This window comes from Phodopus roborovskii, unplaced genomic scaffold (assembly GCF_943737965.1).
Source record: "Phodopus roborovskii unplaced genomic scaffold, PHOROB, whole genome shotgun sequence".
In the NCBI taxonomy this organism is placed as follows: domain Eukaryota; kingdom Metazoa; phylum Chordata; class Mammalia; order Rodentia; family Cricetidae; genus Phodopus; species Phodopus roborovskii.
In genome coordinates this window covers 17164640-17192315 of record NW_026126558.1, presented here as the reverse complement: position 1 = coordinate 17192315, position 27676 = coordinate 17164640, and the positions used below count along the sequence as shown (strand labels likewise).

Sequence of the window (27676 nt, the reverse complement as noted above, 5' to 3'; positions counted from 1 at the left end):
AACTTGGAAAGTATTCCCTGTCCAACACACAAGGCGCAGACTTCCCATAGTCCATAGCAGCGCGGCTCGGAGGCGTATGGGAATTGTAGTTCTGCGACCGGCGTTCACTGCTCCGAGGACTCTGGGTAGGGCCGCCCGCTCTCCAGTCTGCGCGCTTGCGCGAATGCACTGGCGGTCGCGGTTCCCCACCTGCAGTCGCGAGTGGGTGACAGGGCCCCCTTCTCCACGAGCTTCGTGACCCGGAACCGCGAGTGGAGGCTAAGCCTTCAGGTATGTCTACAAGGCCTGGGATGCGCGGGCCCGAGAGAAGGGTCGTGTCCGTGTCAGGGTGGGAGCGTCGCGGGCCATAGCGACCCCCGGGCGGGGGTTCGGGCCTCGAGCCCTTCTGAGTTGGTCCCTGTGGGCTGCACCCGGCGAACGAGTGCCGGGTCGGAGAAGGACGGGCAGGTGCCGGGCTCCAGCTTCCCTTTGTCAGGAGACGCGCCTTTCCCGAGCATCGCTGGGCTCAGGCCACCCGGGAACGAGTCCGGGAGCCCTGCAAGCGCGATCGTGACCCTCCACGAGGCTGTGGGGGCAGGTCAGCTGGCCACGCCCCCTACCATCTTACCGGGCTCCAAGAGCCTCCTGGAGTCCCTCATGATGCCTGGTGTTTCCAGTTGCATCCTCACGGAATAATTGCGTCTACCCGTTACTTCCGGTTTCAGTCCCAGTGTGAAGACTTTTCGGTTTTTTTTTTTTTTTTTTTTTTTTTTTTTTCTAAGATTGGTTTTTCTGGGTAGCTCAGGTTAGCCTGGAGCTTGCCATGTAGCCCAGGCTGACCTCGAACTCAAGATCTGTACAAGCCTAGCTTCACCTGTTCTTGATTAGAGTTACCGTTTTTTACTTTTTTTTTTTTTTTTTAAGTTTTCACACAGGTCTATGCGGTATATTACGCATACACCCTCCATATGTCCCTATTGCTTTTGTTCAACCCTCCCTTCCCCTTGTTCCCTTTCCCCCCAGTTTCATTTCTTTACATGATTTTATGCATCGCTATAAAAATCTAGGAACCACAAGTCAGAGGAAACATGATATTTGAGAGCAATTTGTTTAATATGATTATATCCAGTATCATCCATTTTCCTGCAAATGACAAGACTTCCTTCCTCTTTATGGTTGAAAAAATTCTGCTGGGTTAGTGAGAGGGATCAGTAGGTAAAGGCACCTCCCACTAGTGCTGGGAATCAGGGTTTGAATCCTGGAACCCATATAGTAGGAGAGAACTGGAGAACTGAACGTTGTTATCTCACTCATACGTGCACACATGTGCGTGAACATGGAAAAGTTTAAGAATTCCATTACAAGCCGGGCGGTAGTGGCACAGGCCTTTTGTTCCTGCACTCAGGAGGCAGAGGCAGGTCATCAGCTTGTGTTCGAGGCCAGCCTGGTCTACAGAGCGAGTTCCAGGACAAGCTCCAGAAAGCTACAGAGAAACCCTGTCTCAAACAAACAAACATAAAAATGAGTTAGAAAAAAAGGATTCCATTATATATGTATGTATGTCATGTTTTCTTTATCCATTCCTCTGTTGTTGAACACCTACCTGTGTTGGTTCATAACAACTATTTGTAAATAATGCTGCAAAGAAACAGTTGTGTGCAAGTGTGTCTGTGATGTGGGAATTTTTAGGTTACAAGCCTGGAAGTGGTATAGCCTAGTCACATGGAAGATCTGTCGTTAGTTTCTGGAGAAACCTCTTTACTGACGTCCATAGTGGCTGGACTGGTACATTCCCACTGGCCGAGTATAGGGTTCCATTTATCCACATTCTTGCCCACGTTTCTGGTTTTGTTTGTTTTTAATGACTGCTATTTTGACTAGGGTGAAATGGAATCTCAGTGTAGTTTGATTTGAGTATCTGTCGTGGCTAGTGGGGTTGAACACTTTCATTGGCCATTTGTATTTTATCTTTTTTTTTTTTTTTTAAAGATATGAGTGCTCTATCAGCATGTATGCCTGCAGGCCAGAAGAGGGCATCTGATCCCACTATAGACAGTGGTGAGCCACCATGTGGTTGCTGGGAATAGAACTCAAGACCTCTGAAAGGGCAGCCAGTGCTAACCACTGAGCCATCTCTACAGCCCTATATTTTTCTCTTCCAAGAGCCACTTATGTTAATTAAAGTTCTGGGAGGTGGAGATCTTGTCTCAAAGACTGGTCTGTTAGGACAGTCAGTATTCTATCTGGTTCAGCTGTCCCGGGCACCCACTTGTTGGCTTTCTCTGCCAGGTGTTTCCTTTGCTGGTGAAAGTTGTCTTCCAAGTGAGTAATGGCTGCACCTGAGGTAGCATCAATGCTTCTAGTAGGATAACGTCAGTTCCTTTGTTTCATAGGGAGCTTTTTGAGTATTAATAACCCTTTTTTTTTCAAATGGTTATGTGGGCATGTAGTACCAAAGGCCCACACATAGCTTAAATACTTAATTGCTGAAGTTGTAAAAGTTCAGTTAGGGCAGGAAGGATAGAAATGTGCTCAAAGGGGTCTGGAGAGATGGCTCAGCCGTTAAAGGCTAGGCTCACAACTGAAAATATAAGAAATGTGCTCAAAGGACCATGAGCTTTATGGATGTAAGGGCACGGCATGGTCTTAGCTCCCCCTTTCAAATTCTGATTTTTCTGTCACAAGGAGAAAAGTAGCATAATTTAAGGATTGGCAGATTAGGAGTTTTTTGATTGGTTGGTTGGTTTGCTTTTTTGAGACAGGTGTGTGTGTGTGTGTGTGTGTGTGTCTGTGTGTGTGTGTGTGTGTGTGTGTGTGTGTGTGTGTGTGTGTGTGTGTGTGTGTGTGTGTGTGTGTGTGTGTGTGTGTGTGTGTAGTCCTGGCTGTCCTGGAACTCACCGTGTAGACCAGGATTCAACAGAGATCCACCTGTCGCTGCCTCCCAAATGCTGGGATCAAAGATGTACACTACCACCTCTTGGCAGTTTGGCAGGTCAGGAGTGTCATAGCTGGGTGTGATGTTATTGAAAAGTTTCTACACCCTGTTAAGCCTCTCCACTGATGCAGCAATCCAAATCAGACCAAATCAGACTGAATTAGGAAAAGCCCATGTCTAATGGATACAATGCTCCTGGATGGCCTTCCAGTCCCCCAGAGAGATGGGAAAGAGAGACAGGACAGTTTAAATATCCTGTGGGAGTGGCCTTGAGTATCTGGGGGGGGGGTGTTTCATCATTTGGCAGGCTTTCTGAGATGCAGCAGGGTTTGGAGGGAGATAGGGGAGGGGGCTTGGGTGGAACTTCCTCCATAACATCCCAGACTCTGGATGCCAGGGGCTGGGGTGAAGCTTCCATCATAACATCCAGGCTCTGGATGTATGGATGTTGGTTCATGTCTGGCTTCTTCCTGCTGACAAGGGATGTGTGTGGGGAAGAGGGGAGTCAGGCATCAGTGGGATCACGCTCAGCAGGAGGTCTGAGTGAAGAAGCATCTGGTCAGGTGCCATCTTGTAGACCTCAGACACCTGTTCCTTGAGGAGGCAGAGAAGGCAGGCTCCTAGGAGAAACAAAATAGATTGTTATCATCTGCCTATGAATGGAGCTTGCTGTGGGAAGGGAGATAACTGCCAGAAAGAAGGGAATGGAGAAGTGTCCTGGTAGTACAGAAGAGGTTAGAGTGAATGAGTGAGGCAGAGCAGACATGTCCTTCATTGGGACATCCTGGGAAAACAGATTCCAGTTGTTGGGTGGAGAGGTGGTACTAATGGTGACGCCCCAGGAGCTGGTGTGGGTGCTGTTATCTGGAGGACCCTGTGGGCTGGCCTGTCAAAATAGGCTGTGGAAACTGTTGAGCTTGGGTTGAGGGATGGACCTTCGTGGTTGACTTCCCTCGTTCCCCTTGGGAAGAAGGCTTGGGCTTGGAGCATGGCCTTGTCTGTTGGGAGGACATTGAAAAATTTAAAAGCCATTTCCACCAATTCCTGTGAGGGAGTTTGGTGACCCCTCTTGGGCCTTTTAAATTGCTTTCTAATCAGTATCTGGTGCTAAGAAATGAAATGGGTGGCCAGGACCTTGGCTCCCAGTGGGGAGGCTAGGTCTCGTATAAGTCAGTGTGTAGATGAGGAGACAAGGAGGTGCCGTGGAAGGTAGGGGGAAAGGGAAGACAGGAAGGCGGGTAAGGAGGAAGAGGTGGATGGGGGGAGGGCTGAGAGGAGTGTGGGCCACTGAGTGAAACATGTGGCGGGGTGGCGCTGTTGGGGTTGGCAGGCAGAGTTGGGGGGCCAGCAAGGTCAGGGCAGGAATCTGGAGGTGCTGTGACCCTAGCCAACCAGACTAGTGCTGTGAGACACTGGCTACTAAAAGGGAAGGGAGGGAACGCAGTATCCAGAAACCGTGGACATATGGAGGTTCCGTTCATTGGTTCTCACGCCAGAAAAATTTCAAGATAGAGGGTGGAAAATTGCCCAGTTGAAAGCCGGTCTTAGCCTGGCAGAGAGCAGGTGTGGCGAGGGAAAACAGCCCCCTCAGTGGGACCTCCAGGTGAAAAGTTTCTACACCCTGATAAGCCTCTGCGACAATGCAACAATCCAAATCAGACCAAGGATACAAAGCTCCCAGATGGCCTTCCAGTCCCCATCCTGAAAGTCCTTCACACTCCCACTCAGGCGACACTCATGAGAAGCAGTCTCGATACAAATGAGGAATTTTTATTCCAAGTGCACTGGGGTCCACAGTCATACGCCACGCAGGGGTAGAGGACTGAGGACCTTGAGGGCAGAATTGAGCAGCTTTTATATGATTTACATCAAAGCTAACAAGGCCAGTTTCAAAGCTAGCCAGTTACTTTCACTAGGCCTAAAAGCAAGGTCATGCATGGGATAGTTCAAAACTTGGATGATTAGTAAGGTTTCCTAGGTTACAGAGATTTAGCACACCTGCAAGGTTAGGTTTTTTTTTTTTTTTTTTTTTTTTCTTTCTCAAGAACCAGCAGGCCTTGTCCTTGAGTGGCTGGGAGAAAGTATTTTCCAGTCAGGGAGTTATCTATATCTTATTGGCAGAAGCTCTTGTTTTCTCTGTTTTTCCCTTCTTGCTATGAGTCCCATATTTTAGTTATTAATTTTCTTTGTGGACAGGATGACCCATAACAGTTCCCAGACTGTTATTATGGATAACATTCTTCAGAAACTAGGTGATTAAGAATAACAATAATAATTTTCAGAAACCAGTCATTGTGACCAAGCTATTTCATGTGTTTTTCTTTTTCCTGAGCCTTGCATGTAGCTAAGATGATTTTTAAATACATGCTGATGGACTTTTTTTAAATTTCTAACTTTTAGTGATCATTAAGAGAGTTAGGCTGTATTTTCATCCTTTCAACCCCACCTGAGAGGAGACAGGTGAGACCAGAAAACCACGAGTCTGTTTTCTGGGGACAGTTTCAGAGAGTGGTCTTTGTAAGGATTCAGACATTACTCTGGCCTGCCCCTGTCACCTGGCAGAATGCACTCAGGCAGTACCCTGGTCAGCCCAGGGTTCCATGATTTCGTAGTCTGCATGCAGGTGCGAAGGAGCCCTTTAAAAGACAGGCCCTGCCCACTCTTTCTTTTCCGCTTCTCTCTTCCCGCTGTTCCCCTGGGGCAGGCAGGACTTTTCCTGTCACCCTCTTCTCTCTCTGCCATTGTTTCTCTTTACCTCTTTCCTCCCTCCCCCTCCTTTTCCAATGAAATTTCTCACTTACTGTGTCTGCCCAGAGTGTTTGTCCCTCCACTTCAGTCATCCTTGCCTGTTATGGAATCTGCCATGGAACCCACGACAGGTTCCCCTCAAGCTTTATCATAACATTGGTGCCTGCCATGGAATCTGCCAAGGTCCCCCATGTGCTTTACCATAATATCTCTGGGGGAGGGGTCATCATTTGGCAGGCTTTCTGAGATGCAGCAGGGTTTGGAGAGAGATATGAGAGGGGGCTTGGGTGGAACCTCCACCATAACAGCTATGTTAATTTTCAGCTGTTTAGCCAGTGGTGTACCTTTGGTTTTATTGGGGGTGAGAGGGGGTTGCCGTTTTGAAACAGGGTTTCTTTGTGGCTTTGGAGGCTGTCCTAGAACTCACTCTGTAGACCAGGCTGGCCTTGAATTCACAGAGATCCTCCTGCCTCTGCCTCCCTAGTGCTAGGATTAAAGGCGTGTGCCGCCATGGCTGCCCCAGCTGATTTTGGTTTTGGTTTTTGTAGTTGTTGTTTTCTTTACACAGGGTTTCTATGTGTAGTCTGACTGTCTTCGAACTCTGTAGACCAGAATATTTATCTTTTGGGGGGCTGTCCTGACATAGGTTTTGATGCTTCACTCTTAAGCCAAAAAAACTGGACCAGGTGGTTCTTAGACCTTTGGGATTGGTTTGTGGAAATAGTGTGGAAGAGTTTGGTGTAAGCAGGATGAAGTGGACCTTTCTGTTTGGGGTTCAGAAGACCAGAATGCCCAGAGAAGGGGCTGGAGAGGCGGCTCAGCAGTTCAGAGTGCTTCCTGCTTTGCTGATGAAGACACAAGGTCAGTTTCTAGCAACCATGCTGGGTGGCTCACAACCACCTATAGTTCTAGGTCCCGAAATACAACTCCTACTGGCCTCTTCAGGCATCCACACACGGGTATATACTCATAGATATACACAGCAAAACTAAAAATGAATCCTTAAAGAGAGAGAAGGGAAGAGGAACACAGATAGTGAAGGCCTCTGGCTAATGAAGTTTCAGAGGGAGACAAGGACTTCTCTGAAATGGGGCTGGAGGTTATTTATATCATATTCTGTCCAAGAACTGGGCTGCCTTCTCTCAATATCCTGAGAATCTGATTTAAGACGGAATTCAACGGTAGTGGACTAATTTGTTTGGTGGAGGATGCCTGAAGACAGGATGGGGACAGAAGTGGCTTAGTGATTAAGACACTGGCTGCTCTTCCAGAGGACCTGGGTTCAATTTCCAATGCCATCTTTGTTATGGTGGATGCCTCACCCCAGCCCATGGCATCCACATACCCAAAGAGTCTGGAATGTTCTGGTGGAAGTTCCACCCAAGCCCCCTCCCCTATCTCTCTCCAAACTCTGATGCATCTCAGAAAGCCCAACAAATGATGACCTCTCCTCCAGAGATGCTCAAGACCACTCCCATAGGGTATTTAATCTGCTCCCCAGAAAATAGACATGTGGTTTTCCACTCTCCCGTCTTGTCTCTGAGGGGCTGGAAGGCCATCTGGGAGCGTTGTATCCATTAGATGTGAGCTTTTTCTAATTTGGTTTGATTTGGTCTGATTTGGATTGCTGCATAGGCAGAGAGGCTTATCAGGTGCAGACATTTTTCAGTCTTCTGGATAATATTCAGACTATATCAAGATTACTGCTCACTGCTCTTATCCCAGTTTAATGTCGGAGACAGCAGAAAGATAGCAAAACTGTGTGGTTTTCTGGGGGAAAGTGGGAGTTTAAAGATGTAGGCAACAAAGCAGATGCGGAGAAAACAGCTGCAATTAACAAGAGCTAAGTACCATTTAAGGGAGACCTGTTCTGCACCGAGGTAATAGGGAAAGTGTGCTAGGGGCAAAGTCCCTCCGCTAGTAAAGGTCCCAGGTTTTGGTATTGTGGTATAGGTATAATAAATGCAAGAGTAAGGAGTTCATGCAGGCTTGTGCCAAGTTTCTGGAAGGCCTCCGAGGCCAAGCAATGTGGCCATGGTGGAAAGTTATGAAGATTGTCAGTGTTTTGATAAAGCATGAGGAACCTTGGTGGATTCCATGGCAGGTGAGGGTGACCGAGGTGGAGGGACAAATATGCCAGGCAGAAAGTGTTTAGTGAGAAGTTTTATTAGAAAGGGAGGGATTGGGGGAGGAAAGAGAAAAGAGGTAAAGAGACACAGAGAGAGAGGACAGAAGAGAAGAGGGAGACAGGAAAAGTCCTGCCTGCCCCAGGGGACCAGTGGGAAAGAGAGCATAAGTGGGCAGAGGTCTTTCCTTTAAAGGGGCCTTTTGCCCCTGGGCTGCCCAGGTATTGTCTGATTCTGCCAGGTGACAGGATCAGGCCAGCATAATGCTTGAATCCTTACTGTCAGGCCCACAGGAAACTCCTGATTCCCCAAACTCCAAAAGTTGTCCAAATAGGCAAAAATGAACTCAACTTGGACTGTAGGAGGGTTTCTGACAGATAAAAGCCAACATTCCTATCTGCCAAAATGAGTTATTTCCCTTACCTCTGGCAGAGGGAACATATCAGCATATGTGACACCTATCAGCATATTATAGTCCATGGTGACCACCAGTCTCCCTCAGTGACACAGTACCTGTTACATGTTGCAAAGCCTGTTCTACCATCCCCCTTTCTCACCTTCTTAGGCTTCCCACCTCCCTTATATGGTCGTAGGAATATGTTTGATGCCATTTGGCAATTTCCAGATACCCAGGCTGAGGTTAGGTTTTTTGTTTGTTTGTTTGTTTGTTTTTTCTTTCTGGAGACAGGGTTTCTCTATGGCTTTGGAGGCTGTCCTGGAATTAGCTTCTGTAGACCAGGCTGGTCTCGAACTCACAGAGATCCGCCTGCCTCTGCCTCCCGAGTGCTGGAATCAAAGGCTTGCACCACCACTGCCCGGCTTCCAGGCTGAGTTTTACTTATGAATGGGTACATGCAACCAGTCCTCCATTTTTGTTGGTTCTATATTTGTGATCTGTTATTTTATTCTCTTTATAATAGCAAAGATTTTTTTTCCCCCTGTCCCTATGCTTTCTCTGTTCTCTATCCCTTGCTATTTATTCTTTCTTCTCCTATGGATAGCCCTGGTCATGTCCAGTCTGCTTCTCTTTCTCTCTGCTCCAGACTTCTCCAGATGCCTCTGGGTATTTTCTCTCTCTTAGGTACAATAAAACCTTTCCCCCAACAATGGAGCAGTCATATAAGCAGTTTCTTTACTAAGTTACAGTGAAGATCCCAGGATATTAGAGATGACAGGATTGGAGGACTCCAGCTGAAGAAAGTTGGTCATGTGCTACAGTTGGCAGAACTGCAAGGATAGGAGTGATTTTGGAGCCTGGGTGGTTTCTACACATGCCTCAGATGCTAGACATGGAGTTTGCAGATTTGTTGTTTGTCTGCTAGGTTTAGGTCTTGCTTTGGCATAATCTTTCCTTGTTATTAACCTATTCTTCCCATTTAGAATGGGAATGTTTGCCTGTGCCATTGTGTATTGGTGCTTGGATTTTGTTTGTTTTTCTAAGACAGAATTTCTCTGTGTAGTCCTAGCTGTCCTGGAACTCACTCTGTAGACCAGGCTGGCCTCAAATTCACAGAGATCTATCTGCCTGCCTCTGCCTCCCAAGTGCTGGGGTTGAAAGCATCGCCTGGCTTGCACTTAAACTTTTGAACAGTGTTGGAACTGTTAAAGAAAATGGGTACTTCTGATATTGGAGCGAATGAATGCATTTTGTATCATGAGATGGCCATGGATAAGGACAAGAGATGGAAATTGTGGCTTAAAAGTAATGTTTGTCAGGTTGTCAGGTGGTAGACTTTGATGGTTAATATTGTTAACTAGATAAGTATAGAATTACCTAGGTGACAAGCTTCTGGGCATGTCTGTGAGGAAATTTCTGCATTAGTTTGAGGTGGAAAGATTTACCCATGGCCAGGGACCCAGGAGAAAGCAAGGGAGTCAGCATTCATCTCTGCTTTCTGATGGGGGATTCATTGAGATCAGTTGCCTCATGCTGCCGCCATGACTTCTCTGTCATGATGGACTATACTCAATGTGAACCCTACTAAACCCTTTCCTTAAGATGCTTTTGTCTGGTATTTAGTCACAACAATGAGAGAAAATCAACCAACACACTTGCCTTTCCCAGAGAATGTTGATGTTGTCTCTTAGGCTGAAGAAAGGGCAGTAAGGGTCACTGCTAAAGTTCAGGTTCCTGGTGTTGTTGCAGAACCAAAATTCTGTACTTGTGTGGAGGCATCAGGGCCTGGCAGGGAGGAGACCTTAGAACTGTTTATGTGGCCATCCCTCAGCTCAGGTAGAAATTACGACAAGGCCAGTACTGTCATCCAAATGAGGTTCCTGGAACTTATGATAGAGCTTTTGGGAGACAGCACATGGAGAGGCTCTTTGTTCTTTCAGACAGCAATGAGTAAAGCTCATATAGTCTGACACGTGGCTTGCACAGGTGTACAGCAAATGTTCTTACATGGTGGGGTTTCTGCATGAATATTGTTTTGTTTTTTTGTTATTGAGACAGTAAGCCCAGGCTAGCTCACAGTGACCTAACTGGAACTTACTTTGTCTGGATAGATCTTACTGTGTTGCCCAGGCTGGCCTTGAACTCAGGGCAGTGGTCCAGTGGTCCTGCCTCGGCCTTCCCACTGCCGGGATTATAGGTGTGAATAACCACCCCAGCTTTCATGAATGCACATCAAGGTGGTCTGTTAGTGTCCAGTTCACATGGGTGCTCACTATTGGCACATCCACCAGGAATGCTTTACATGGGTCAGGTGCCGACAGTCTGCCTGGAAAAGCTTCAGGGAAGAAAAGTTCCTTTCAAGCTTCGAAGGGAGTGGGGATAGGGCTACAGTAGGATGCATGTGCGGCCAAACCTTGCTTCTTAGAACCAGAATACAGTTGGGAAATCAGGCCTGTCCTACCGTCTCATATGCCTTTATGATATCAGGCTTTCCTGTGGCCCTTGCCATTTGTCTCTTTCTTATTGTCAACTTTTAGCAGCATTTTATAATATTCAAAATTGACTTTATTAGTTTTTGTGTGTGTGTGATTATTGGATGGGAGTCAGAGGACATCTTGCAGGATTTGGTTTTCTCCTTCTACCACAAACTCAGGGCGTTAAGTGTGGTCAGTCATTGTAGTGTGGAGCCATTTCATCAATTTTTCTAATTTTTGTAAAGCAGTTTTAACTTTATTTCTGTGAAGTATTTTACTGGAAATGTGTAAGGAATACGGTTTTTTCCGCCCGCCCGCTGCTGGTCTTGTCCGGCCGCAGCGTCAGCCCCAATTAACACACAGAGACTCTGTATTTGATATAATCTGTTGGCCGGGCACTAGTTTCTTATCGGCTAGCTCTCTGTCTTAAGTATTAACCCATTTCTGCTGATCTATGTATTTCTCTTCCGGGGAGCCAGCCGGCATACTGCTTTCTCCAGACTCTCCATCTTGACTCCTCCTTCCTACTTCCTATTTCCTCCTTGTCTCCTAGTCCCTCCTATCTTCCTTTCCTATTGGCCAACAGTGCTTTATTCATTAACCAGTATGAGAAACACATACATAATGGCATCTCCCATCAGAAATGGAATGTTTTTTCTTTTGTATATTTAGGACTTTTTTCTTCTTTTTCTTTATTCTTCTCTTATATATCTTGACCACAGCCTCCCTCCCCTCTTCTCAGCCCCCTCTCCCACCTCCACTCTCCCCAAGATCCACTATTCCTGTTTCCCTTCAGAAAAGAGCAGGCCTCTTGGATATATTGCATAACAAGATGGAATAAAACTGGACATAAACCCTCATCAAGGCTGGATGAGGCAACCAGTAGGAGGAAAAAGATCCCCTGAGCAGGGAAAAGAGTCAAGAGATACCTCACCACCGCTGTTAGGAATCCTGCATTAACCCCAAGCTGAAAAACTATGGCATGTATGTGTAGAGGACCTAGCATAGACCCACACAGGCTCTGTGATTGCTGCTTCAGTCTCTCTGAGCCCATATGAACCCTGCTTATTCTGTGGGCCATGTTCTCCTGGTGTCTTTGATCCCAGTGGCTCCTGCATCCTTCCTCCCCCCTCTTCTGTGGGATTCCCACAGCTCCACCTAATGTTTGCCTGTGGGTCTCTGCACCTGCGCCCATCAGCTGCTGGAGGAAGCCTTTCTGATGATGTTTGGGCTAGGTACCTAAATAAATCAGGTTTCTCTAGAGTCATAGAACTTAGAGACTGACTCTCTCTCTTCCTCCCCCTCTCTCTATATGTATATATAGTATATGTATATGTATGGGAATTTGCTGGAATGACTTATGGGCTGTAGCCCAACAAGACTGGCTGTGAATAGAAAGTCCAAGAATTTAGTGGTTTCTCAGTCCCGCTAGGTTGGGTGTCTCAGCCAGTCTTCTCTATGTGTTGGGTTCAAAGTAGGTTCCCATGCCAGTGAAGGAAGTTGTGCTGACAAGGTGAGGACAAGGGTGAAGAATGAAATGAACACATCCCTTTCCTTCTAACACTGTGCTTCCGCAGAAGGCACGATCCAGATTAAAGGTGTGTCATCTAGTTGGCCTCAAGGTCTGGATCAACGGCATATTCCCTTCTTGCCTCAAGACCCAGATCACAAGTGTACCCTCCATTTCTGGATTACTCTCATTCCAGATATAGTAAGTTGACAACCAAGAGTAGCCATTATAGCCCAGATCTATGAGTATAGCAGGATCGTTTGTTGACTTCTTTTTTTGATCAGTTTTGTTTGGTTCTACCCTAGGACCTAGCCATCCAGGTAGTGTCAGGCATAGGCTTCCTCTTAGGGTTTGGGCCTCAAGCCAGTCATTGGTTGGTCATACCCACAAGTTCTAAGCTACCATTGTCCCAAATACATTTTGCAGGCAAGACAGGTTGTAGGTCAAAGGTTTTGGGGTTGGTTTGGTGTCCCAGTTCCACCACTGGGAGCCTAGCCTGGTTACAGAAGATGGCTGGTTCAAGCTCCATATCTTCCATTACTAGGAGACCTTGCTAGGGTCATTCTCATCAGTTCCAGGAAGTTTACACTGCACTAGGTTTCCACATTGCTCCCAAATGCCCACTTTTTCCAGTCTCTCCCTGTATTCCCTCTGCCTCTCTCTCCCTCACCTGATTCTTCTATTTTCATCCTCCTCTCCCATCTCCATTCCACCTGTAAAATCTATTTCCCCTTCCCAGGGAGATCCATGAATCATCCCTTATTACCTAGCCTCTCTCGGTCTGTGGATTGTAGTGTAATTATCATTTACAGCTAATATCCACTTACGAGTGAGTACATGTTTGCCTTTCTGGATCTAGGTTGCCTCCCTCGGGATGATTTTTATGATGTCATTTTTTTTTTCTAACAGCTAAGTAATACTCCAGTGAATAAATATACTTTTTTTTTTTATCCATTCTTCAGTTGAGGGACATCTAAGTTGTTTCCAATTTCTGGTTATTGTGAATAAAGCTGCTATGAACATAGTTGAGCAATTGTCCTTGTGGTAGGATGCTGCCTCTTTTGGGTATATACCCAATAATGGTATAACTAGATCTTAGGTAGATTGATTCCCAATTTTCTGAGGAATGACCATATTGATTTCCATAGTGGCTGTACAAGTTTACATTCCCACCATCGATGGAGGAGTGTTCCCCTTGATCCATACCCACACCAGTATGAGCTATCGCTTGTTTTTTTTTTTTTTTTTTTTTTTTTTTTTTTTATCTTAGCCATGCTGACAGATGTAAGATGGAATCCTAAAGTAGTTTTGATTTGCATTACCCTGATGCAAGGATGTTGAACATTGTTTGGTTTGTTGATGTCTAGTTTCTTGAATTCTTTATGTATTTTGGAGATTATCCCTCTGTTGAATGTGGAGTTGGTGAAAATCATTTCCCATTTTATAGGCTGCTATTTTCTCCTATTGGTGGTGCCCTTTGCCTTACAGAAGCTTTTCAGTTTCATGAGGTCCCATTTATTAATTGTTTATTGTGGAGCCTGTGCTATCAGTGTTCTGTTTAGGAAGTTGTCTCCTGTGCCAATGTGTTTAAGGCTATTCTCTGCTTTCTCTTCTATCATGTTCAGTGTGTCTGGTTTTATGTTGGAAGCCTTTGGTCCACTTGGACTTGAGTTTTATGCAAGGTGATAGATAATGAATCTATTTGCATTCTTCTATATGCCAACATCCAGTTAGATCAGCACCATTTGTTGAAGATGCTTTCTTTTTCTATTGTTTATTTCTGATTTATCAAAAGTCAGTGTCCATAGGTTTGTGGATTTATGTCTGGGTCTTTAATTCAATTCCATTGATAGAACTTTCTGTTTTTATGTCGATACCATGTAGGGTTTTTTATTTATTTATTTATTTATTTATTTATTTATTTATTTATTTATTTATTTTATAGCTCTGTAGTACAGCTTGAAATCAAAGATGGTGATAACCTCTGGAAGTTCCTTTATTGTACAGGATTGTTTTAGCTATCCTGAGTTTTTTGGTTTTCCATATGAAGTATTGTCCTTTCAAAATCTGTAAAGAATTGCGTTAAGAGTTTTGATGGAGATTGCATTGAATCTGTCAATTTTTTGGGGGGGGTAGGATAGCCATTTTTATTTCATTAATTCTACTGATCCATGAGCATTGGAGATCTTTACATCCTCTGATATCTTCAGTTTCTTTTTTCAAAGAGTTGAAGTTATTGTCATGTGTCTTTCACTTGCTTGGTTAGAGTTACCCCAAGATATTTTATATTGTTTGAGGCTGTTGTGAAGAGTGTTTCCCTGATTTCTTTCTCAGTCCATTCGTCATTGTGCATAGGAGGGCTGATTTTTTTTTTTAGTTAATCTTCTATCCATCCCAGTTGTTCAAGGTATTTATTAGCTGTGGGAGTTCCCTGGTAGAATTTTTGGGGTCACTTATGCATACTATTATATCACCTACAAATATGATTCTTTGACTTCTTCCTTTCCAATTTGTATCCCCTTCATCTCTTTCAGTTTTATTGTTTTAGCCAGACCTTCAAGTACTATATTGAATAGATATGGACAGAGTGGACAGCCTTGTCTTCCTGATTTAAGTGGTATTGCTTTGAGTTTCTCTTCATTTAATTTGATGTTGGCTATAGGCTTGGTGTAAATTGCCTTTATTATGTTTAGGAATGTCCCTTGTATCCCTGATCTAAGACTTTTATCATGAAAGGATGTTGGAGTTTGTCAAACTTCTTCAGTATCTAATGAGATGATTGTGTGGTTTTTTTTTTCTTTCAATTTATTTATATGATGATGGATTACATTGCTGGGTTTTCAGATGTTGGACCATCCCTGCATCTCTGGCATGAAGCCTACTGGATCATGGTAGATGGTTATTTTGATATGTTCTCGAACCCGGTTTTCAAGTATTTTATTATTTTTGCATCTATATTTATAGGGGAAATTGGTCTGTAATTCTCTTTGTTGAATCATTATGTGGTTTTGGTATCAGAGTGACTGTGGCCTCATAACATGAATTTGGCAATGTTCCTTCTGTTCCTATTTTGTGGAATAATTTGAGGAGTATGACATTGGCTATTCTTTGAAAGTATGGTAGAATTCTGCACTAAAACCATCTGGCTTTTGGGGAGGGGGATTGGGAGACTTATAATGACTTTATATTCCTTAGAGATTATAGGAGTATTTAAATTATGTATCTGATCTTGATTATCAAGATTTTTGTTCAAGAGCTTCAAGAGCTTTCAGGTGTGCTGTTGCTAGCATGAGGTTGCTCCAATTTTCCAGGTAGGCAGTTCGTCTTAGCACCACTTTCATTGTGTCCCATGAGTTTGGGTATTCTATGCAATAAATTTCACTGAATTCTAAGTCTTTAATGTAGTGATATACTATTTATGATTTATTAAAGCTTGCCTGAGGATTCAGAAAGCAAAGCCAGCCACAAGCTATAGAAGCCAGGCACATACCTTTAATCCTATCAGTCAGAAGCTAGGAGGTGAGAGTACACACCTTCAGTCCTAGGACCCGGGATTAAGAGGTAGGTATATATATCCTGTGAGTCCAAGGCCACCCAGATCTACATACGAGTAAATAAATCTAAAAAAGAATTATAGCTTACACCTTTAATCCCAATGTTAGAGAAGTATATATGACAGAAGCAAGGTCTCAGACAGGCATTTTGTTTTCCAGCCACACCGAGAGCTTACAGTGTGAGGTTTGGTGAGAGCTTGTGGAGACAGGATCAGCCTATTCAGCCTGGGGTAGGGGTAAGAAGCTAGAGCCAGGCTGCTTTGCTTTTCTTACCTGCTGCTTGAAGTTTGAACCCCAATATCAGTCTCTGGGTCACTTAGTATTTGTGTTACACTTTATTTCTGGCTTGACCTAGTAGTCATTCATTAGAGTTCAGTTTCCATGAGTTTGTAGGCTTTCTATTGATTCTGTTGTTGAAATCCAGCTTGGATCCATGGTGGTCTGATAGGATGCAAGGGGCTATTTCAGTTTTCTTGTATGGGTTGAGACTTGCTTTGTGACCAATGTAGTCAGTTTTGGAGATAGTTCTGTGAGGTCTTGAGAAAAAGGTATATTCTTTTGTGTTTGGGTGAAATGTTCTGTAGATATCAGTTAGGTCCATCTCTTCTACTTGTGATGCTTGTATCTTGTAGTTCCTGTTCACGTACCCAGATTTGCGTTTCCAGAATTCTTTATTGGTTCTATTTCCATTTTCAGATATTGAACACTCTTGTTTCCTTCAACTGTTTTTCCTCTTTAAGAAATTTATTGGTTTCCTCAATTTTTTGTTTGTCTTTTCTTTGATTTCTTTAAGAGATTTACTCAGTTCTGTAAGGACCTATTTTCTTGTGCTTCAACTGTGTTGGACTATTCAGGGCTTGTTATGGTAGGATAGCTGGTCTCCGGTGGAGCCATATTGCTCTTGCTGTTGTGTTCTTACATTGGTGTCTAGGCATCTGGGTTGGTGGTGATTACAGGTCTCCATGACACTCCTGGTTTTGTTTTTGTTGTTTTGTTCCTTGGTTTCTGTTTCCCTTTTGGTCTTCTTGGCCAGTGTGGCCTGTAGTTGAGCAGGGATTTCCACTTGAGTTGGGAGCTAGTTGTGGCTGGTGTGGTCACTTGTTGAGCAGAGGGTCCCTGCCTGAGATGGGGGCAGGAGTTCTGGAAGCTGGTATTCCAGCAGGGACTGGGATATGGCATCAGAAGGGGAAAGGGATAGGGGTGTGTGCTAAAGGAACCAAGTGTGGGAGGTCCATGGGCAGTGGCCTTCCTGGTCTTCTGGCAGGCATGGCCTCTGGTTGGGCAGCCCACCTCCTTATTTGTTATATGCAGTGTTCTGCCTACATGCATACCTGTAGACCAGAAGAGAGCACCAGATCTCATTACAGATGGTTGTGAGCTGCCATTTGGTTGCTGGAATTATACTCAGGACCTTTGAAAAGACAGCCAGTGCTCTTAGCTGCTGAGTCATCTCTCCAGTCTTTTTTTTATTTTCATTTATGTGTGACTTCGTCTCATGTGTATTGATTACCCCATGTGTGCTGGTTCCTTCAGAGGCCAGAAGAGAGCATCAGATCCCCTGAAGTTAGTATTCCAGGTGATTGTGAAGGTCTGACATGAGTGTTGGAAACTGAACTCCTGTCCTCTGGAAGAACAGGAAGTGCTCTTAACCACTGAGTGTCTCTCCACCCTGTAGTGGCTTCTTGCTTTGCCAGTGACAAGATGCCACTATACCAGCCCTTCATTTCTTTGCATTTAAAATTTTATTTATTTATTGGTTTTTCAAGACAGGGTTTCTCTATGGCTTTGCAGGCTGTCCTGAAACTAGCTCTTGTAGACCAGGCTGGTCTTGAACTCATACAGATCTGCCTGCCTCTGCCTCCTGAGTGCTGGGATCAAAGGTATGTGCCAACACCACCCAGTTTACATTTAAAATTTTTTTTAAATATTTATGTGATGGATGTTTTGCCTGCATGCATGCCTGGTACCTGAGGGACCTGGAAGAGGGTATTCAATTCCCCTGAATTGGGGTTACAAGCAGTTGTGCTCTGCTAGGAGGGTGCTGGGAATGGAACCCTGGTCCGGTGGGAGTACAGTGAGTATTCTTAAGTCATACATCTCTAGCTCCCAAAGAAAAATTTAATATCTGCAGCAACTATAATAATGTGCCCTGGGTCATTCTAGATATTGGTATTTTGTGTTCTTTTTTGCTTCGTTTTAGATTTTTGTGTAGTTGGTCAAGGTTTCTTTGTGTAGCCAGGCTGACCTAGAACTCAGCTTGTCAAGTTCCCTTGTCCTTTTCCTTGGCCAGTTGGTTGGTGTTATTGGTAGTAGTATTCATCTTTCCACATACCAGCTTTGGTTCCATTGCATTCTCCATTGTTTGAGAATTATTGCTTTCTGCTCTTAACTTTTTGTTTCCATCCTTATGCTTGCATTGGGTTAATGCACTCAAGGTTTGGGTGGGAATAGGGGTAGGAATGACCAAAGGTCATGAACTGTAAACTTGTTTTCTGGTAAACATTTTAATGCACATCAGGATTGTATCTCATTCCTGCCATCCCAGTATTTGGAACCTGGGGTAGGAGGATTTTGAATTTGAGGTTAGCTGGGGCTAGATGATGAGACCCAATCTCAAAAAGTAAAGTGCAGATTAGTAATTAAATTTACTGTTTCTCAGATGTTTTAATGTCATTTTCGTTGCTGTTCAATTCCTTTGCAAGGGACTGTTTTAAGGCTCCACCCCAGGCCTTATGCATAAGAACCTCTACCTTTGTTCAGTTAGTTTTTGTCACAGTGGCAGATATTGAGAAGAGCGGCTCAAAAAAGGAGAGATTATTGTGGTCCATTGATCCCTTCTCTTTAAATCTAAAGTGATACTGAACAGTGGCATTGGAGCACATGGCAGGGGTTGCTCACCTCTGCTTACTTCCTGGCAACCAGGAAGACAGGAGGGGGCTGGAGACAAGGCTTACCGCCCTGGCAAGCTGCTTTCTCTAAACCACACCTGTTTTCTACCGATGGCACTGTGAGAGACCATTGTGGGTTAATCCATAGATGAAGGGGGCCCTCATGGTTCAGTCACTTGTCAGTGATTGAACCCAGCAGCTGGGGTTCACCATATAGCCAAACCTTAACAGCCACTACTGTGTAGTCCCCTGGCTGTCCTGCAACCCACTCTGTAGACCAGGCTGGCCTTGAACTCAGAAATCTGCCTGCCTCTGAGATTAAATACATACTCCATATCACCTGGATTTTTTTTTTTCTTTCTTTTTCTTCTAATTCCCATCTTTGCTGAAGTTTCCTTATTTGTTCATTCATGTTTGCCTTTTACATGTGAAAACAGTTGGCTTTAAATTCCTTACCTGACAGCCTCAGGAGTTGATGGTGGTGTTAAAAGACACCATTATGCAATAGAGCTTGAGTGGAGAGTTTGGGGTGGGGGGATGGGAAAGGAGAGACAGACTTGCCTCTGGGGACAGGAGCAGTGGGGTGGGGGAGTCGAGAGAGGGAAAGAGAAAGGCAGTTTATAAGGGAACATAAGGAATGTGTGTGCAGGTAGTGCTTAGTGGATTCAGCTGAGGGTGTATCTTGTCAGGACCCCAAGGGCAGGCCAGTACAGATGCCTGAATACTAACAGTTGGGGTTTCTGTTTTGTCTCTTGTCCTTTTTAGTCTGTCTCATTGTGTTTGGTTGAAAGTAGATATTGCGGGGCTGGAGAGATGGCTGAGATATTTAGAGCATTGACTGTTCTTTCAGAGGTCCTGAGTTCAAATCCCAGCAACCACATGGAGGCTAACAACTATCTATAATGAGATCTGGTGCTTTCTTCTGGCATGCAGGCATACATGCATACATAATAAAACTCTTAAAAACAAAAGTAGATATTTCCAGCATGCTTTTTCTGAAGAGGGGGTATTTTTCGGGGGTATGTAGGATCTCTAAACAGAACATTCTGGGTGCCAGGCCGGTCAGGTCCATAATAACAAGTTCCTTTCTTCTTCCAGTGCCTTTGTGTGTCTGTGCCTTCACCCCAACCACAGAAAATGACAGGGTCCCAGGTAAGTCACTTGGTTTTTTATTTTGTTTTTGTAGTGTTAGGAAGTATATAATGAGTTAGATTTGGGCCAGAAAGATGGCTCAGTGGTGAGAACCCGAATTTGTATCCTAGCAGGGTTTGCCCCACACACATCTCTAGCACTATGAGGGCAGAGAAAGGATTACTGGAGCTTTCTGAAAGCTGAGCTCCAAATTCAGTAAAACCACCTCATCCATTCTTGCCATTTTGGGGGCCCCTTCTGTTTTGAGGGGGTAGCAGAAAAGGTCTCATAGCAGAGGCAACCCTCAAACTCACTATGTATTTAGAGCAGTGGTTTCTCAATCTCCTAATTCTGTGACTTTTAACACAGTTCCCTCATGTTGTGATGACCTCAGCCATACAATTATTTTCATTGCTATTTCATAACTAACTTTGCTACTGTTATGAATTAGAATATAAAGACCTGTGTTTTCTAATGGTCTTAGGCAACCCCTGTGAAAGGGCTATTCCACCCCAAAGGGGTTATGACTCCCAGATTTAGATGATGACCCTGAGTTTCTGAACTGGGATGACATGCATGTCACACCATGCCCAGTTTCTTTGGTGCTAGGGATAGAACATTCTAGGCAAACATTGTATCTGCCAAGCTGCACCTCCAGTCCAGTATATTAGTTCTTGAAGGATAGCCTGGTTGCTTCCAAGGTGCAGGTTTTTGTGGGTGCATGACTAATTTTGTAAGAAACTGTTAAACTGTCTTCCAAGTGAAGTGTATATAGTCCCACCATCAATGAGTGAAAACATGCTTCACATCCTCACTAGCATTTGGCATGGCCAGTATTCTAGATTTGATTATTTTAATGAATTATGTAATAGTACCATGGTCAGTCTATATTTATTTTGGGTTATTTGAGACAAGGCTTCTCTGTGTACAGTCCTGGGTGTCCTGGAACTCAATTTGTTGATCAGAGTGGCTTTGAACTCACAGATCTGCCTGCCTCTGCCTCCTGGATGCTGGGATCAGAGGTGTGTCCCACCACTGCCCAGCCTATTCTTTACTTTTTATCAAGAGGTTTGTTTTCTTGAGTTTTAAACTGTCCTTGAACTTGAGGCAGACTCAACAGAAATCCTCCTGCCAAGAGCTTGGGACTAGAGGTGTGTTGCTCTCCTTAAGTAAGGGTACCACGCCTGGTGCTGCAGCTGCACTCAAAGTCACTTGAGTTTCCAGTAGTCAACTGTTGTTTTCCACAGTCCGTCTGTCTTCTGCACTGGCCAGATAAGAGTTGAAGGGAAGTGTGGGAACCACCACTCCTGCGTCTTTCTTAAGTCTTTGCGTGTGGCACTCATTTCCACAGTTCCTCCGGAGGTGCAAAACTCTGATTTGCCATATTCCTTGGCAATCTTACAGCTTCTGTTTAGCCTTTTCAACGGTAATAGCCCTCCCTCACTGTATTGATCGGGGAACCACTGTGAGAATTCTGCAAACTTCTAAGTATATCTATCCCAATTATACATTCTGGCTGGGACTGTGGAAAATAACCCTAGGATGAGTTCAGGGACCCAGTGAACCTGTGAGTTGGGCTTCACCCAAAGCTCCATTAATCACCTGGCCTCCATAAGTCCCTACTTTAACTGGAGGGCCACAATGTTTTTTGGGATCTCCCAGAATCATAGTTCAAAACCAGTATCCAACAGACCCCAGAAAGTCTGTTTCCTTTCTCCCCAGAGTAAAAGGCTATAGATCCCTATGAGACAGGACTAGAGAAAGACTAACAGTAAAACTCTTAGGGGAGACCCTTAGGGGAACCTGGCCATGCCTGGAAATTGATTAACACATTCCCTTTTACCATGATACAGTGTAGCCTTTCCTTCATTTGAAAATTTTTCTGCTCATACAGCTCAAAAAAATCAGTAGGCCTCTCTTTTATGCCTGGAAATACTGTGATTGATTAGCCAGTACCAAAGTTCATGCCACCATAAAAATCACTCTGCCTATGCTACCCATTACGATAACTACAATCACCTTGCCTTTGGCGACTGGATGCTGCTACTGGTCCCTGCTATTTGGGGGCCGATTAAACCCATTGCTTTTCGCTCATCCACCTGAGCAGCAGCACCCCCACCCTACAGTCTGGCACAAGGGAAAAGGGCAACAACAGAGCTCTTCAGATATGCTGATGCCCCTGCCACCATTTTGCATCTAATAGGATTGGTGTGGAGCATGTCTTTTGGGCCTTCCCATTGTGGAGGGTTAGGTTTTACATATTGTACCCACTATAGCATTGCAGTTTCCTGAACCCTAAAATCCTTTCATCAAGTTCAGGGATTTCAGGCATCTCCAACTCCTCCTGGAACTCACTCTGTAGATCAGGCTGGCCTTTAACTCAGAGACCCACCACCCGCCTCTGCCTCCCTAGAGCTGGAACTAAAGGCATGCACCACCACTGCCTCTCATGACACATATGTGTGTGTGTGTATGTGTGTGTGTTTTTTTTAACAACTCTTGAGTTTCCATATTAAACCTAGACTCTCTACTCAGAAGGCCCATATCAATAAACTCAGCCTGATCTAGTTTTATGTTCCTTCCACCATTACCCCACAGCCTTCAAATCCATTCCCAACATTCCCCAGACTTCTGCTGGAATGAAGCTCTTCAGCAGTATAGAGCACCTCCTTCTGGACTCCAATCTTGCCTCTAGGAGCCTGCTTACCTTTAGTCTGTTCATAGGTCTAGAGGGAACTATTGGTGGGTCCCGGTTGTCAATATTGTTTGGTTTAGCAAACAAAGAAGGATTAATTTCTTCAGTCAAAGGGGGGAAAGGCAGTATTTCAAGGGGTAGAGAGACCACTTCTAAGGTAAGAAATCCTTGAGAATCTGAGGGTTTGAAGTCCTCAGCATCAATAGGTTTCCCACACATCTCCGTCACAAGTTACAGGGTCCTGTTCTTTACCAGTTAGGGCCCTGACTTTAACTTCCAGCACGCTCCAAGGCTTGAATTTATGCTGTAATTCAGCCAACTTTATAATGAGCACCTTGGTTTGAATTTGTTGTTTGTTTTTCTCACAACTTGAGCTCTGTGGCTGCTGAAGAGAAGATCTTCCAGGGCACACATAGAAACATTCAGACTGAGCAGGGCGGTGGTGACACACACCTTTAATCCCAGAAGAGATAGGTGGATCTCTAAGTCCAAGACTAGAGCTAGTTCCAGGAAAAACCAAAAAGAAACTTTAAGACATCTGGAGCCAGTCAGTTTTACCACTGGGTTTAATTGTTGTCCTTCGCTGTATCCTGAGATGCTAGAAGCTGTTAATTTTGTCGTGGAGCTCATTCTTTTCTCTTGTCAGTTTATTTGGAGATGCTAAGAGGAACTGGTCAGCAACATTTTCCTTTTTCACAAATTGTCAAAGGTTTTATATGGAGTCACAGCTGTTGTCTCTCACAATTGGTGAATCAGAATAATCAAATGCATTTGTCTTGAAACTTGTTATGGTTACCAGGCTGGCCTCAAACCAAATCTGTCTGCCTCTACTTCCCAAACCCTGGGGTTCAAGGTATGTACCACTATACCTGTCTTCGTGGGTTAGAGCTGTGACAAAACGAACAAGTAGCACAGTTGGTGTCATGGTGAATGGCTTACAATGTGGCAAGAATAATTTTTCATGTATACTTTGTGCATCTTCCAAAGCTAATCACTTCAGAAAAATGTCATTTCAGGGATCGGTTTCATTTACTGATGTAACTGTGGACTTCACCCAGGAGGAGTGGGAGCAACTGGACCCCTCTCAGAGGATTCTATACATGGACGTAATGCTGGAGAACTACAGCAACTTACTCTCAGTGGGTAAGGACAGCCTAGGGAAGTGGCAGGAGTTACATAGTTAGAATGGTCAGTTCAGAATTCACAGGGGGAGCGATTTAAGACAGGCTCTCTCTTATGTGGCCTTGGCTGGTCTTGAGTTAGATCACCTGCCTCTAAACTGTTCCACTCCAGTGCTAGGCTAAAGGTATATGCTGTGAGATTTGTTATACAAGTCGGAGTTTCTCTGTTAACATCCCTGGCTGTCCCAGAACTCAATTTGTAGACCAGGGTAGTCTTGAACCCAGAGACCCACCTGTCTCTTTCTCCTGGATGCTGGAATTAAAGGTGTGTGCCAGTTAGACCTGCGTCTTCAGAGGCTTGCAGTCTGTCTCTGCAGGCCTCTTGAGACATGCTTACTGCTAAGTTATATTGTGAGGCTGGAGAGTTGACTGAGTGGTCAACAGTATATACTGTATGGACTTGCAGAGGGCTCTGTTTGCTTCACATTACCCATTTTGGGCAGCTCACAACCACCTGAAACGCTAGCTCCAAGGGATCTGAAGCTCTAGCTGTGATGACACCTGTACCTGTACACAGACTCACATACAGACATTTTTTTAAAAAGTCTTTTTGGACTGGTGAGATTGCTCAATGAGTAAAGGTGATGTTTCCAAGTTCCATGTTCTGAGTTTGATCCCTCTGGCCCATATTGGTGGAGGTAGTAAACCAGTCCAAGGTGGTTGTCTTCTGATCTCCACTCACACATGTTATGGTAATGCATGCTTGTGCACTCACACATACTACACAAAAATAAGTAAAAGGTATAAGTTGGGTATAGTGCTGCACATTTTTAATCCCAACACTGAGGAGGCAGAGGCATATAGATCTCTGTGAGTTCAAGGCCAGCCTGGTTTACATGTAGAGTTCCAGACTAGCTAGGGTTATGTAATGACATGATATCTTCAAAAAAGGGGTGATGTAGGCTGCAGAGATACCTCAGTGCTGGCTGAATGTTTTATTCCTAGCATTTACATGGAGGCTGGCTGCCTTCTGTAACTCATTTCAGAGGATCTGATGCTTTCTTCTGGCCTCTGTGTACACTGAAAATGTAACACCCATATACATACATCTTTTTAAAATTATTTTATGTGTGGGTGTTTTGCCTGCCAATACGTCTGTGTACCATGTGTGTGCCTGGTACCCTTAAGAGGCTAGAAGAGAACATTGAAATCATGTGTGTGCTGGGAATTGAACCCTGGTCCTCTGGAAGAACAGTCAATGCTGTTAACCTCCAAACCGTTCTCCAGTCCCATTAAAAAGATTTTAATGAGCTACTTTTAGGGTTGAGAGATTGTACAAGTGGATCCCCAGAGCCCATAGGAATGCTGGATGGTAACCTCCCTTAATTCTATTCTTGAAAGTATAGTAAGACTAACCGTATCTGGGTTTGAGATGTTTGATTACCATTTCTAACCTCAGTTCCAGGGAATCTGACAACTTCTTCCAGACTCTGTGGGTACTAAACATACACATGGTACACATCCATATGTACAAACAAGGTACCCACACATAATGGGGAAAAAAAAGTTAGGGGCCCATTGTTGTGACACATGCCTATAATATAAAGAAGATTGCTGCAAGTTTTAGGCCAGCCTGATGTACATGTGAAACCCAGTCTTTAAAAAGTGTGAAAAGTAGTATAAGTGAGCGCACTAGACCCATGCCAGTATATTACTGTCATCTAGAACTGAGTGTCAGTTACTAACCTCTGTTCTCCCCGAGTCTGTTCACTTAACATAACCAGGCTAATTGTTCATCGTCCTTGAGGGTACTATAAAATCTTCATCGATAAAGCCAGACAGTGGTTGTGAATGCCTTTAGTCCCAGCACTCAGGAGGCAGGTGGATCTGAGTTCAAGGCCAGCCTGGTCTAGAAGAGCTAGTTCCAGGATAGTCCGGGCTACACAGAGAAACCTTGTCTCAAAAAACAAAAAAATCTTCATCGCTGAATTACTGTCTTTCCCATGTCGTTTTATGCCCACCTTTACTTTTGTTTGTGATCACGGGAGAAAGAATGTTGTTGAGATAGACCCTTTCTGTATAGCCCATGCTAGCCTTAAACTCAGACTCGTCTGCTTAACTCACTTTTTGTAGACCAGACTGATCTAAAACTCTCTCATCCAAGTGCAGGTATCAAAGGAGGTGACATCACTTCCTGGCTTTTTCTACTCACATAAAGGTCATTTTCTCATCAGGAAATACCACCCCTCCAACATATATTTACTTCCCTCTCAAAGCTTATGAGATGAAAAAAGTTTGCATTGTGGTTTTTTTTTTTTTTTTTTTTTTAAATGCTGAAAGACTGGCTCTGAAACCAGAGTTAGCTCTACGATGGGTGCATGTGTGGTGTTAACGAAGAAGTCTTAAGTGCCTTTCACTGTGTTTTGTCCTAGAAGTGTGGAGGGCTGACGACCAGGTGGAGAAGGACCCCCGAGACCCAGATGAGCAGGCAAAGCCACTTATCACTTTCAAGAACCAACCACCAATTGAAGAAAGAGGCAGTCTTTTTGGAAAGACAGTAAATCTGAACACAGATTTTGTTTCCTTAACACAGGTTCCCTATAAATATGATTTATATGAAAAAACTTTGAAATGTAATTCCGACTTACTGAGTAGTAGAAGCTGTGTAAGAAGGAAGGGTGAGGAGTGCAATGGATTTGGGAAACCCCTTTTGTATCTGAAGCAAGAGAAGCCCCATGCTGGAGTAGAATACTCTGAATGTAATGGGAATGGAAAGGTTCTCAGCCATAAAGAAGTCATCTTTAAACACCAGAAAATTAAGAACTTGGTTCAGCCTTTTGTCTGTAATTACTGTGACAAGGCCTTCTCCTTCAAGTCGCTCCTCATTAGCCATAAGAGGATACACACAGGAGAAAAACCCTACGAATGTAATGTGTGTAAGAAAACCTTCTCCCATAAGGCAAACCTCATCAAACATCAGAGAATTCATACCGGAGAGAAGCCCTTTGAATGCCCTGAGTGTGGAAAAGCATTTACCCACCAGTCAAACCTTATTGTGCACCAGAGGGCACATATGGAGAAGAAGCCGTATGGATGCAATGAGTGTGGAAAGACATTTGCTCAGAAGTTTGAACTCACTACACACCAGAGAATTCACACAGGAGAGCGGCCTTATGAGTGTAACGAATGTGCAAAAACCTTCTTTAAGAAATCAAACCTCATTATACATCAGAAAATTCATACAGGGGAAAAACGCTATGAGTGCAGTGAATGCGGAAAGTCATTTATCCAGAACTCACAACTGATCATCCATATGAGAACTCATACTGGGGAAAAACCCTATGAATGTACTGAATGTGGGAAAACTTTCAGCCAGAGATCAACTCTTAGATTACATCTGAGAATCCACACAGGAGAAAAACCCTATGAGTGTGCTGAGTGTGGGAAAGCCTTCAGCAGGAAGTCTAGACTCAGTGTGCATCAGAGGGTTCACACAGGGTAGGCCCTTGGGCTACAGTCCGATTGTACCATGCAAAACACCAAACCAGAATTCTCCCAATGAGGGAGAAACCTTCATGAAGATATTGTGAAGGAATTTGGGAAATCACATTGATATGCAAGCTAACTCAAAAACTTAAAAAAGGATACCATAAGACTATTATACTGAAAGTTAGTATCCATATGGATGTATTTCAGTACATACATCTCCAGATCCAATTGTAAATAGACATACCCAGCTCTATTTCCATGAGCTTTTATGGCTTTTTGTGCTGCTGGGATTCAAACCTAGGGTGTTGCCTATGGTAGGCAAGTTTTTCTTTTACCACTAATCTACATTCCCCTGTCCACAGTGACTTTTGAAAAATCTTTAATCAACTGAATATTCTAGAAGGAGAAATAAAGTTTATATAAACATTTGTATTTAAGGATATGTATGCCACAAAACTAATTGTTTTAAATGGCTACTGGGAATTTGAAATTCTCATCTATGAAATTGCATCACAGCAAACAAGGTTTCCCATACTCAGCATCATGGATGTCTCAGTCCTTTTCCAACCCAGTGTTTATTTGTCCAAAGGAAAAGATGATGGACTTGAAAGGAGCATGTAGCCGCTTTC

At 44.1% G+C, this 27676-nt stretch overlaps 1 protein-coding gene across 1 annotated transcript; it reads left to right on the top strand.

The window, feature by feature from the left end:
• Nucleotides 1-110: 110 nt before the first annotated feature.
• Nucleotides 111-27380, top strand: Zfp1 (ZFP1 zinc finger protein). Its single transcript, XM_051201765.1, has 4 exons — nt 111-270; nt 19710-19763; nt 23454-23580; nt 25991-27380. The coding sequence occupies exons 2-4, from the start codon at nt 19749-19751 to the stop codon at nt 27058-27060; spliced, it is 1212 nt and encodes a 403-aa protein (XP_051057722.1). The 5' UTR covers nt 111-270; nt 19710-19748; the 3' UTR covers nt 27061-27380.
• Nucleotides 27381-27676: the final 296 nt, after the last annotated feature.

Coding starts and splice junctions, on each gene's coding strand:
- Zfp1 (XM_051201765.1), top strand. Junction 23,581..25,990: donor CAGCAACTTACTCTCAGTGG/GTAAGGACAGCC, acceptor GTTTTGTCCTAG/AAGTGTGGAGGGCTGACGAC.